Source organism: Osmerus eperlanus, chromosome 5 (assembly GCF_963692335.1).
Source record: "Osmerus eperlanus chromosome 5, fOsmEpe2.1, whole genome shotgun sequence".
In the NCBI taxonomy this organism is placed as follows: Eukaryota; Metazoa; Chordata; class Actinopteri; order Osmeriformes; family Osmeridae; genus Osmerus; species Osmerus eperlanus.
This window is the reverse complement of record NC_085022.1, coordinates 8,018,407-8,031,883: the sequence shown is the minus strand read 5'-3', so window position 1 is coordinate 8,031,883 and position 13,477 is coordinate 8,018,407. Positions and strand designations below refer to the sequence as shown.

At 39.2% G+C, this 13,477-nt stretch overlaps 2 protein-coding genes across 3 annotated transcripts; one reads left to right on the top strand and one right to left on the bottom strand.

Annotated features, from left to right (window-relative positions):
- The first annotated feature begins 1,010 nt into the window (after positions 1-1,010).
- LOC134020495 (uncharacterized) lies at positions 1,011-3,943 on the top strand. Of its 2 annotated transcripts, none has more exons than XM_062460645.1 (4): positions 1,011-1,398; positions 1,635-1,873; positions 2,383-2,519; positions 2,778-3,943. In XM_062460645.1, the coding sequence occupies exons 1-4, from the start codon at positions 1,131-1,133 to the stop codon at positions 3,436-3,438; spliced, it is 1,305 nt and encodes a 434-aa protein (XP_062316629.1). In that variant the 5' UTR covers positions 1,011-1,130; the 3' UTR covers positions 3,439-3,943. The 2 variants fall into 2 exon arrangements, with proteins under 2 accessions (XP_062316629.1, XP_062316628.1); XM_062460644.1 differs by having other exon boundaries at positions 2,335-2,519; positions 2,778-3,942.
- An 808-nt stretch (positions 3,944-4,751) lies between these two features.
- Positions 4,752-5,688, bottom strand: LOC134020628 (G2/M phase-specific E3 ubiquitin-protein ligase-like). Its single transcript, XM_062460786.1, has 3 exons — positions 5,526-5,688; positions 5,287-5,459; positions 4,752-4,974 (listed from the first exon to the last, which is right to left on the bottom strand). The coding sequence occupies exons 1-3, from the start codon at positions 5,673-5,675 to the stop codon at positions 4,752-4,754; spliced, it is 546 nt and encodes a 181-aa protein (XP_062316770.1). The 5' UTR covers positions 5,676-5,688.
- Between the last annotated feature and the right edge of the window lie 7,789 nt (positions 5,689-13,477).

Sequence of the window (13,477 nt, the reverse complement as noted above, 5' to 3'; positions counted from 1 at the left end):
ATTTTACCATAAAAACAACAGTTAAGTACACAAAAACACTAAACGGTAAATCACTGTTTGTATCTGTATACAGATGCATGCTGTTAGAACTGTTTTTATCCCATGTGTTTTCTCGATGATATACATATGAAAATAGCCTGCACTAAAAAAAAGCTGGGTTGAAACCCAGTGGCTGGTTAACATTTAGTCATTTAGCAAGTTAAATATAGGAGAGAACATCTCTCCTATATGTAACCTGCTAACCTGTGCACACGTTGGGTTAACCCAGCAAGTTTATCATTCAACTAAAATATGGTTCATATTGAATTGACCAGAAAGCTTATTGTTATAGTCATGTTTCCTTACAGTTAAATACAAAATATTTAGCTAACGCCTAGCTAGCATTACCAGAACAAGCTATAGCAAGAACAGGGCTACCAACTTTTCAAAAAACCTTGACAGAACTTGACAGTTAACAGAACTACTTGGTTGGCATTAGCTTATCAGCTAAGAAATAGGTGTGGCTGAGAGCGTGTGTATGGCAAGCCGTTTTAACATTTATTTCTACAAACGTACTAGTCACTATTTTAAAGTTACTAGTACTTATTCTTTAGTTACTAGTAACTAATCCAATAGTTACTAGTATCTATTCCCGTTTTACTAGTAACTTTCATTAGATACTAGTAACTATTCTTTAGTTACTAGTAACTAATCCAATAGTTACTAGTATCTATTCCCGTTTTACTAGTAACTTTCATTAGATACTAGTAACTATTCTTTAGTTACTAGTAACTAATCCAATAGTTACTAGTATCTATTCCCGTTTTACTAGTAAGTTTTCATTAGATACTAGTACCTATTTTTTAGTTACTAGTAACTATTCCGACATATCCGGAAACCAATAAGTACTAGTAACTATTGCCAACAAGATATCTAGTTAACATGCAAATTAGCTTTAGAAGATATCTAGTTAACATGCAAATGAGCTTCTAAAGATATCTAGTTAACATGCAAATTAGCTTTAGAAGATATCTAGTTAACATGCAAATTAGCTTCTGAAGATATCTAGTTAACATGCAAATTAGCTGCTGAAGACCACACCTCACAGAAGACAGCACCACAGAGAAAATATCAACGAACCAATTTGAGAAATGGCACACCTATGTGTAATTGAAGAAATAGGACGAAAATGCAGAGCATTAGAAAGAGCTTTCCAACAAGCTAACATAAGCCACGCACGATTGATGCCGATTGAGTCATCACTTGTGAATTTAAGAAGACTGGACGGTATTTTATCGGTGGAGACAATGCAAGAACTTGTTGCTAGCCTTGAAGAACTCCGAGCTCTCATCACCACCACACATGCGATGTCAGGAGAGCACAGCGAAGACGCCTTTTCAGCCCCTCGTATGCCCTCAGGTAACGTTTGGATTTCACTTTTAGAATAACATTACTCGTACAATGGTAATATGGTGGTTAGCCAAATATACCTTGTATTAGAGATCCCTGTAGGTTATTACTTAAGATAGCTTGCTAGCTGTCGAGCGCCGATGTTATCTACCTTGACTTTACAGTATTGTCTTTATTAGCTACATTAGTTGCTAACGTTTCCTGACCATCTCTGCCCAACTTGTATCTCTAACTTATGTTCTCAGGCCAGCGAGGGAGACCTAAAATTGCCATAACAAGGCAGCAAATACAGTTCCTCGTGGGTCAAGGCTACACAGTCAAGCGGATGGGACAGCTGCTGAAATGTTCAGCATCTTTTTTATATCAGAAAACCAGAGCGCTTGGATTACCAATTAGGAGTTCCAGGTCAAGAACCCTAACCAATGAGGAACTTGAAGATCATATAAGAAGACTTCACAGACAGTTTCCGAGATCTGGAAATGAGGTGACATTGTTATAAGTGTATTATAACTAATCAGTATTTTTGTAACATTTTCTAGCATCCTGGCCCACGTTTTCATTCTGAAAGTTTGTTGGCCTTTTTGTTAGCATTAATAAATAGACAGTGTTCATGCACTACCGCTCAAATGTTTAAGAACACCTAGGGTTATTAATGTTTTAGATAGAGTTTCACTAAGGTGACATTAAATTGATTAAAATAGATATCCAATACCTTACCAATGTTGCAAATATCTATCACTGTTGTAAATGACTGATTCATGATTACTAATGTAAATACAACTGCAGAGACATTTTCCTTTTAGCTCATTCATAATTAATTATGTTTGACTATTATTTCTGATATATTTAATGCCACCTTGGGGAATGAAGATTCAATTTTCTATCAAAACACGTCAATTTAGTAAAATTTTTTTTACCAAAGGTGTAAGTTGCCTGTGGTTTCAGATGATGAGGGCATTGCTGCGAGCAGAAGGATTCTTTGTAACACGACAGAGAGTGAGAGCGATGCTGACTTATATTGACCCAGCGGCTGCTGCGCGAAGATGGAGTGCTACCGTGGCAAGAAGAACATACCATGTGCCATATCCCAACAGTCTGTGGCATATGGATGGAAACATGCGTCTCATCAGGTATTCAGTTGTATTTGACAATTAAATATGCACTGTTGTACCAAGCAAACTACTTTCTTCAGTAACCAGCTTCCAAAAGCTGTAGAACATGTATTCCCTGATTATCAGAAATATCAGAAATTCAGCATTTATAAGATTGTCAGCTGGAAAGAGAAACTAGTTTGTTTCTTCTCATATTCTACAAATGGCACCATTAAAGATGTATTGTATATAACTGAGAAGTACTAATTTTGTTGACCAATAGTTTTTCCTTTACAGGTGGGGCTTAGTTGTTCATGGAGCCATAGATGGATACTCACGCCTAGTAACATACCTAAACTGTAATACAAACAACAAAGCTGTCACTGTACTTACACAGTTCTTGAAGGCAACATGCCTGTATGGACTCCCATCCAGAGTTCGCTCTGATCATGGTGGGGAGAACACACAAGTAGCATTGTTCATGAATATTGTCCAGGGTGTAGAGCGCAGTAGTCACATAACAGGGGAATCTGTTCACAACCAGAGGATAGAGCGCCTCTGGAGAGACGTGTTCCTGCAAGTTCTACACTACTTCTACAATGAATTCTACAGCCTAGAGGATGCTGCCATACTAGATCCAGAAAATGACATCCACAAGTTATCACTACACCTGACCTATCTACCAGAAATTCAACGTAGGTTGAACATGTTTAGAGAGGCCTGGAATCAGCACAGTCTAAGGACAGAAAACAACCGAACACCCTCACAGATCTGGACAGAGGGCATGCTGACCAACATAGAGGCAGACAGCACTCCCATCAACAACGTATTTGGTGATGACCCATATAGGGAGGACAGTTTAGAGGCCCTTCTGGCACAACATGGCATCAACAACTTTCGAACTGACAGAAGAACAGTTCCCAGCTGTAGTTGTCCAACAACTCAATGTAAATCTTAACCACCAACAACAGCAAGACATTTTGAGGGCTATAGAGGGAATTGTGGACTTGAAAGTGAAATATCAAACATGCTGCACTGAAATTTCTAATAAGTTGAATGAGCCAGCCAGGGGACTGCCTTGAATCACATGACTAATGCATGTCTATGCTCTCTTTTTAGATTTGCCTTGCAATGTGCTTGATTCATAGATCTAGGTGATGTTATAGTAACAGAAAGACCACTTTTATTGTACAACCCTTCAGTCACATTTAGTTGAACAACATTTTTGTACAATTGTAAATTACGTTTGAGGTTCAGAAACAAAAACTTGGTTTGAATGTGAATTAAAGATGAACAGTACCAAAAAGCCTATTGACAGTTTCCTTATACCATTTCATTCTAAGCCCTACTCTTGACCAAAGCCCTGTGTATTGCAAAGCCTTTAAGTCCATATTGTACTTAAAGGCAGTGTAATCCTTGTGCAAAGGTAGACGCAAGCAGTTCACACGTGTTTGCCGTTGGAAACTTCGCCCTCTGTTGAGTGTCCCCAGGTAAAAGACCGTCAGTGTGCAGGAACTCGATGGACGGTTCCGGCTTCAAGCCAATGGCAGGTAGCGCACTGCATCCAGTCACAAACATTAGAATTTCCTCCAACGAGCAGGGGGAGTTACCTTCTGTAAAGAAAGAAATGTTATAAGGAAGCCAATTCAAGCTGCCCTATGCAACTTTCCATAAAGTGATCCTGTCAGCCTTATACTAGTTATTACTGAACATGGTAATACAGGGACAATAACCAATTTCTGAAAATGCACATTATTAATTTGTCCATAATATGCATTATTTTCAAGTTGATGTCGATTTAGCCATTTTATTGTTGTCTATAGTTTGTATTACCGTATTGTTCGCACTCAGGCGCACTGTCAATGAATGGTCCATTTTCGATCTTTTTCATATATAAAGCGCTCTGGATTATAAAGCTCAGTTTTTATTTTTTATTTTAATTAAAGGCTTTTAAGTGTGCCTTATAGTCCGGAAAATACGGCAGTCAAATTTGTATTTTTCAACCACTGGATCCAATATACTAGTTCCTACCATTTACACAGTTTATATATATTTTGGGGGGGGGGGGGGTTTCAAAAAGTTATAGTGCAGGTTTAAGTGGTGTTCAGAATCATGCACTAGAGTATTAAGTTAAGCGTCAGCGAGCTGTAGTGTGTCTAACTCGTCAGTGGCCGGGGTTTGGATCATGTGTGTGACATTCAAGCTATGCACGGGCAAACCCAACTTGCCTGGTAAAATTATGGTAAACTAAATAAAAAGCAAACTGATCTATTACTTGCCCTCTGCATCTAGAAGGTAGTCTCTCCAAAAGCCCACAGCAATGTTTTCCTGTACTCGTCTGTTACTTCCTGCACTGGAAAAACAGATGACAAACAGGTGATCGAGACCATCTGCGCTAAGGGTCTGTGGTGGGCTGCAGAAGAGAGGACGAAAGGCTTCTGGCTGTTTGACAACCTCCTCCAACAATCCTAATGTCCTCAGGCCTTCCTTGAACCTTGAAGAATTAAAAGTGGATAGATCCAGTAGGTGAGTGAGCTCAAGCCTGAATTGTCACATTATACAAATGTAGCATTGAAAAGCAAACTAAAATTGTGTACTGTAAGAACAGAACTTAAACATTTCACGTTGTGTTACTGTGTAACCAGGCACTGCATAGTGCAGGGAATCATTATCCCGTATAAATATCTTTCATGGGATAAATGAAAATTTACAGCATTTGTACGCTAGTTGCTTTACAATGAATGTTAGTTCCAATGTTAGAGCTCAAATCGACAAACAGCACTTTTAAAACAATGCTCAATTATACCGTTCGAGTGGACCATGGAGTCGGTTTACGACTTGGAACTGGAGGATGTCCTGCAAAAGCAGGTCTTTGTCCTCCAGACATTTTACAGCTCGTAGGCAGCCTGCATTAGACAGGTAGTCACTGTGACTGGACACAACTGAACACAACTCCTCCATGGACTTGGCCTCTGATACCTGGCAAAATCAGATATTTTAGCACGAATAGGTCAAGTAAAAAATAAAAAAATAAACTGAAATTACCTGTATGATTTTAGCTCGCAAGTCAAGGTCGTGCACATCATCGATGGTGGGTGAGACGTTATCTTTCACAATGCAATCAAATAAAGTGGGAGAAAAGAATCCCGGTGATGGCCCCCCATGAACCATACTGACTGATATAGCCTTCCCCATGATATAGTACTTGTCTTCTGACAGCTGGAGAGTAAAATTGACATGATAACATTACTCCAAAGTAGTCTTACATGTAATAGCCAATTATCCATGATTACTTCATTTTATTCAAAACTTCCAAGGCAACCATTCCATCTTTTGCCAGTGCTACTGAAATGAAAATGTTAACTGAAAATGTAGACAAAAGGGCAAACCAATCGAGTCAAGAGCAAGGTTTTTTTGTCCATCTGGACCTGTCAGCATCGGGGAGCGCTCAATGTCTTCCATTAGTAGACTTAAAAGCTCTCGTCTTGGACCGCCCAAATCTATTCCTTCCTCAACATGTCCAGTTTCATCAGAAAACTTAACAGAAATTCTCTTAAATGGATTGTATGATTTCCGGTTGAATGCTCTAAATGCACCATCGAGTACATTGTTTCGGTTGATGTTAAATCTGCAGCTCAAGTTGTAGTTAATATTTTTCCCAAGTTCCAAAAGAATTTCTTTTGGGGAACAGTCAAAATCTTCTGTGCATCTGCAAACATTTTAATATTGTAAATATTAAAATGCAGTAAAGTCCACCCCCCCCCCAAATGCATTCAAAGTCACATGCCAAAATCTATATTTTCATCTAGAAACAACTGACCATAGACTGGAAACGCTACAACAAAATATGTACAACTCACTGAATTTCGATGTTATCCGTTAGCTGCATCTCATCTGGCTCTGACATCTCAGTCTCTGGCATGATGTCAAGGTAATCTATGTAGATTTCCTCTGCAGGTCCACACTGTAGGCCCAAAATCACTTTGGACAACCTCCATCAAATCAGGCACTTCAGCAGAAACTCTGTTTTGCTGCTGGTAAATGGTCTTCAGAAAGTGATAAGTTGTAAATACACAAAGATAAAAGATTACATCTATTACATTGATTTCGGAGCTAAAACTTAACACCTTTGTAAATCTTTACTTTCAAAAAAGTAAATTTTAATTCAAAGGTAATCTAATTTAGTTCTATCCACAACAATGTTAACCAAATCACACTTTCAAATTGGTAATTGAGCTTTGAGGTCTAGCATGCAATGCATTAAACAAGTGTTGAATGAAGTTGTAACTGCTGCTTTAATACCAAAAGGTACATTACACATGAGTCATTGCAAATCCTGTGTTAAAATTTATTTCACAGAAACATAAATGAGGCTGTCCAAAACACAAGTGATAAATACCCACCCCACTACTTGTATTATATTATTCACCTGCACTTCCTCCATGTCCATCCATCGAACATGGAGGTTCAATGGAGAGGTGATGTTGTGGTCCAGAAGAGTCCCAGACACCATGTTGATGACTGTGGTGCCTGACGTAGTTTCTCTGATGTAAAAATACTCAGTGGCTGAGGCATGTGATCCAACAAAGTCAAACAAGGCCTGAAATAAAATATGTACTTATTTACTAGCCGGAAAATATCAGTACAATGACAATCAAGGTTTATGACTGCCGTTTTGACCTGACATCCTTGCTGTGTTTATATATTTTAAATATAAAAAACTATAGTGTTTAAACCAAAAAATACAATTGCACTATATGCAAAATGTGGGTAACATAGTACCATATTTATAGTATAGTCAGTAGCAGGTAACGCAGTGTCATTTACACACCAGTGGAGGGCAAGTAGTAAAATGTTAAGGTTTTTAGTTTCTAGAGTTATGAGGCCTGCTTGCAGGCACCAGTAGATGGTCAATTTAGACAACAAGGACAAACCATGTCTATGTAGGGATGAGGAAATTGATATGATATTATATAATGTCATCATGTGTTCAGAGGTTTAATTAGGTAACCTCAGTGCGGAATGCTAAGCACTCAATTGAATGATTTTGCCTTCTGTAAAAACACAGCCTTTTCTTTGAAAAGCCGTTTTCATATTTGAGATGCAAAACCTTACAGATCTACATGCTTCAGATGGGTCATGGTTTTTGGTTGGAAAATCCCAAATTTTACAAATCCAGAAGAATCACATCAAAAAAATTTAGCAAATTAAGCATTTATACATCTGTACATTCAACAATGTTTACCTGCATAGGATCAGATGTATGGAACCGTCTGATCTTCATTGTGCCATCTGGAAAACTGACTTTCAGAGGTATGCCACCAGCAGGTTCCTCAGTTGTCCTCATGAGTCTCTCATCTATTGTCTGAGAGACAGTGAGTTTGTAACAGGTTGAATATGTGCCTTCTACTGAATAGATGCTTACGGAGATGATAGTACCTTCAAACGCCTCTCCTCGTAGTCGCAGACAGCTCGTCTGCTCTGATCCTGTCATCAAATAAAAACCATCAGCTTAAGAAATTTTAATCACCATGAAAGTTTGCACAGACAAGGAATTGATGTTGGCAGGAAGGCGCATGCGTATAGGAATACATAAGTGGTGTTAAGTTTAAACAAATCCAACTATACTAACAAGGTACAAAGCCAACCTAAAACCAACTACTACGGGGAAAGGTATGCAGAATAAATTATGTATATAGTTAATATACACAATATAAAAGGCCCTGGGGACTTGAGGTGCAGCCGTTGGTGTACAAGGAGAAGAGCAGAGGGGAAAGGCAAATACCTACAGTTAAATGTTCCAAAAATATATACCTTTTCTTGGTCAGCTCTCAATGACAGATTGTATTCAATGTCTTGTTGTTGCCGTACAGTCCTCCACTCCTGTTAAAACAATTATTAAAACCAGGAAGAAAATGCTATAACACTTTTTTATAACTATTGTTTAAATGACAATGGTGAACAATTAATTGAAATTGCTTGGGTTTTAATTCAAGTTGCACATTACTACAACAAACCAGAGTCAAGGATAGAGACAACAATGAGTCATAGAAAAAAAAGAAAAAACCCTTGACACAGCAGATAAATGTATTTGGATAGGTCCTCCAACCCCTCTATGTAAAGTTAGGAAAGAACAAGTTACCTCTACATCATGTGGTGTTCCAGGTATAGGCAGTACAACCAGTCCTGGACTTTGAGCTCTCTCAAGGTTTTCTACAGTCTCAGTGCTGGTCGGATGTAGACTCTGATGATGACTGGACGAGTTAGAGGTGTACCCCTGCAATTCAGAAAAGCAAATAGGACATGTGGTTACGCATTTGCTCTGATCCGCCAACCCCCCTTGTGTTCATATAAATAGTCACGGATGAAATCCAGTCCAATAGTAAAGAATTAAGACAGCAAGTTACCTACCTCTACATCATTTATTGTCACAGGTACAGTGAGGACTTCTGCTCTTGGACTTTGAGGCCTCTCAAGTGCTGGGTTGCCTTGTGCTTCATGTATGGTGTCAGGTGGTATGGGTAGATCCTGTGTCTGAAGAGACAAATCAGAATATTTTGTGAATTATGCACTTGGACACATGGATGCAAATACAGTGAATAGAAACTGCACTGTACCTGCCCCACTTCAGCACAGGGGACAATGTAGAGTCTGCTCTTTCCCATCACTTTCTTCAGGGCTCTCACAGAGTTGGCTTGGACCTTTTTGATTTTTTTGCCCTTGTCTACTTTTGCCAGCTCAAACCCCACCAGGTTCAAGCTAATCATTGGGAATCTCTGACAAAGTGGTTCAATTCTGCCAGACTCCAATTCAGCTCAATGGTGGACAGTTGTCCATCCACTGACTCCTGCACTGGTACTCCTAAAAGAATATTGAAAACAAATGAATAAAAGACAATCCTCTAAAACTGATAAACCATCCACTAGATTGACTATGCCTGTATTGGCTTGCAATACTAGTTTGATTACATACATTAACTTTTTTTAAGGATTGACCAACTGCAAATGCATTATCCATTTGATCATTTTAAAATTACAAAAGTTTCTATTATATTATATTACCAATGTCATACAAGTTAATATTAATTTTTGTCAAACACATTTCATTGCTTCTACCTAATAACAGTGCATGATGTACCTAATCCATTATTTGTTAGAGCCTGACGCGCAGAAGTTGATGGCAGAGACTGGATATCTGGTCTTGGGAGCAGAAAGAGGCCCACCTGCCAAGTCGAACGTCCCCTTCTGGAGGATGTGCCTAAATCAAAGTTTCAATAAGATTGAGATTTACTTTATGAATGAATAATTTCAATACTTCAGGCGATTTGCAAAGCAAACTTCCAGTTGTGGCATTATAGCACACCTAATTTAAAGCCAGCATGGAGCCCATCTGCATCTCAAATGAGTTTTAAGTATCTTGGTTTACTCGTATGCAGTTTAGCCAGCGGGACCAACTTTTAAGGGGTGGGAAAATAAATACATATGCAAGAGAACAATGGTTGTAGGCCTACTCGCCGAAGCCTTGAGCACACCCAATTATGTTATTGTAATAGGCTACAGTGTCATTTTGGAAACTTTTTGGTCGTTGGTGTGCTGCAAGATTTTTCCAATGTAAAAAAAATGTGCCGTGGCTAAAACAAGTTTGTAATCGCTGAGCTAACGTTAGCTTATGTCATTGATGAACACCATGTGCACCCCCAACCGATTAGGTTTTCAAGCTGCAATGGAAAATGTTTAAATAACGTGGCAGAATCGATAACTAGCTATATTTGTGCATTTAGGTAGGAATATTGTACAACGAAAGTAAAAAAATTGATCTCTGTAATTATCGTTAGCCATTATTAGCCAAATTACATAGTTGCCTGTGCCACCACTGAATGAACTGGATAGAGCTAGCTACAGTACTAACCTTGAACTCGATTTCCACGTCTTCTGAAAAGATTTCTGGTTGATCTCAAAATGTTGGTGCCAGAAGTCCCTGCCGATGGAGCCAACGTCAATTCGTGCCTAGCACGTTGCAGAGCATTAAACACTCGGTCAAACACTGCTGCAGCTGCAACTGGTTGCTCATTAGTGTCTTGATTAGTGTTCGTCGGTGAACGTGTCTCCGCCATAGCTCAATTAGCTATATGGCGATCAGCCTGTGCTGGTGAATTGTCAAGCTCCAGAAAGGCGCGGGAATTGAGCTAGGAGATTTCATTGGCTGAATAAAAAATAAAAAAATGGTGCGGTCTTCTGTGAGGTGTGGTCTTCAGCAGCTAATTTGCATGTTAACTAGATATCTTCTAAAGCCAATTTGCATGTTAACTAGATATCTTGTTGGCAATAGTTACTAGTAACTAAAGAATAGTTACTAGTAAAACGGGAATAGATACTAGTAACTATTGGATTAGTTACTAGTAACTAAAAAATAGGTACTGGTATCTAATGAAAAGTTACTAGTAAAACAGGAATAGATACTAGTACCTTTTGGAATAGATACTAGTTGGAAACAAATAGTAGATATCTGTACAGGAGAGCCCCATAGAATACAATTGTAAAATTGGTCAATTTGTTACTAGTAAAACGGGAATAGATACTAGTAACTATTGGATTAGTTACTAGTATCTAATGAATAGTTACTAGTAAAACGGGAATAGATACTAGTAACTATTCTTTAGTTACTAGTAACTATTCCGACAAGAGATATCCCAAAACCAATAAGTACTAGTAACTATTGCCAACAAGATATCTAGTTAACATGCAAATTAGCTTTAGAAGATATCTGGTTAACATGCAAATTAGCGTCTGAAGATATCTAGTTAACATGCAAATTAGCTTTAGAAGATATCTAGTTAACATGCAAATAAGCTTTAGAAGATATCTAGTTAACATGCTAATTAGTTTTGAAGATATCTAGTTAACATGCAAATTAACTGCTGAAGACCACACCTCACAGAGGACAGCACTACAGAGAAAATATCGACGCAAACCGATTTCAGAAATGGCACATACGTGTTATTGACGTGAATTTGAGAAGACTCGAAGGCATTTTATCGATGGAGACGATGGAAGAACTTGTTGCTAGTCTTTCAGAACTCCGAGCTCTCCACGCACTCGATGGCAATAAGAGAGCACAACGAAGACGCCTTCTCAGATCCTCGTATGCCATCAGGTAACTTTTGTATTTCGCTTTTAGAATTACATTACTCGTACAATGGTAATATGGTGGTTAGCCAAATATACCTTGTATTAGAGATCCCCGTAGGTTATATTCCTTAAACTAGCTTGCTTGCTGGCGAGCGCTAATGTTATCTACCTAGAATACAGTACCAGGGCTTGGTTTATACTTATCAAAATGTCTAGCCACAGGGTGACCAAAGGCAGGCAAGGGGAACTCATATTAATGTTAAATAATCTCATAAAGTGAAATGTTTATGCCTTGAGACCTTAACAAAACAATCACCATGGCAATGACTACACAATGGAACTTGCATTTAGCTTAGCTTAGTTCTAACAATAGGGGCCAATAAATGGTTATGGTGTTGCATGACAAGTTATTGGCTATCCAATCAGAATATGCAAAATGTGTGTCATTCAACAGTTTGTGATGGTGCCCTTACCTGTGTTGCAGCTGGCTAGGGCACACTCTCATACTCTTGTGTCATGGCGCTCCCCACTGTCCTATCTGAGGCAAAGGCTACTATTTGACTGTAGTTCCAAATTTGTGTCCTGTTTTTCATTACTGCAGGTACATGGATGACCTCCGCAAAGCAGGACGACCTGCCACCTCTGCTGCTCACCAGGCTGCTGCGCTGCTATTTGAAAATGGCGTGGGCACAGATTTGGACGTAGAAGCTGGGCAGTGCTCTGTGCCGTCACTGTCAACCAACACAGCGTACAAAGTAAACTTGTTACACTTCACGTGTGAGGAGTGAAGTGTGGAGAGGGTGGCGGGACTTCCGCTTCTTGGGGGTCCACTTACAGGACAGCCCATCCTGTATTGTGAACACCTCTGAGCTGCTGAAAAAGACTGTACTTCCCGAGAACACTCAGGAGGAATAACATCACACAAAGACTGCTGGTGTCCTTCTACCGAGCCTCCATTGAAAGCATCCTCACATACTGCATATTCATTTGGTATACCAGCTGTACAGTGGCTCAGAGGGTCATAAACAGCATTGTTGGCTGCCCTCTCCCCGCACTGGAAGACCTACACAGATCCTGTTGTCTCAAAAAATGCCCAGAACATCATAAAAGACACTTCACACTCCTGGGCACTCCCTGTTTAAAATGTTGCCTTCAGGCAGACAATACAGATCAATCAAGGCAAGGACAAACATACTAAAACAGTGTCTATCCAACTGCAATAACCACTGTTGCTGCTGGCAAAACATAATGTGCACAATGTTATGTATCATGTAATGACTGTGTGTGGTTCTTTACGGTACAGTCTTAGGTATATTTATTTGAGTAATTTTAGCACTTTAGTAATTTTATCCTGATTTTTAAGTCAATGAATGATCCACTGACCGGAAGCACTTTAATTTCTTTGTACCTGTGACAATGACAATAAAGATCTATTCTATTCATTTGTATAGTATGCAATTGTGTTTGGGGGCACAGCCTGGCCCAAGGAAAATGCTGTAGACTGTAGTTACATGGAGATTTTTATTAATGGACCCAGTAGTGTTTGTTATGGGACAGTTTATACATGAGATGATCAAGAAAACTACCATACCTGAGAAATCCCCAGAACAATATAATGATCAATTCTCGCAACTGGCTGAGCCTAAAACATCAGAACAATGGCCATTTGGTCTCATAGACAGAAGTCCTTGTATTCCACACCTACACTGGTACAACATGATACTAGTGTGTCCATTTCTCTCAGGCAGACAGTCTGAGAGGTCAACCAGCCCAACACATATTTCCTACATTATCCTACACTAACTGCAGCTGAGGTGAGGCAGCGCAGATCAACCCTCGCAAGGCTCCTGGCCCAGGCGGTATATCAGG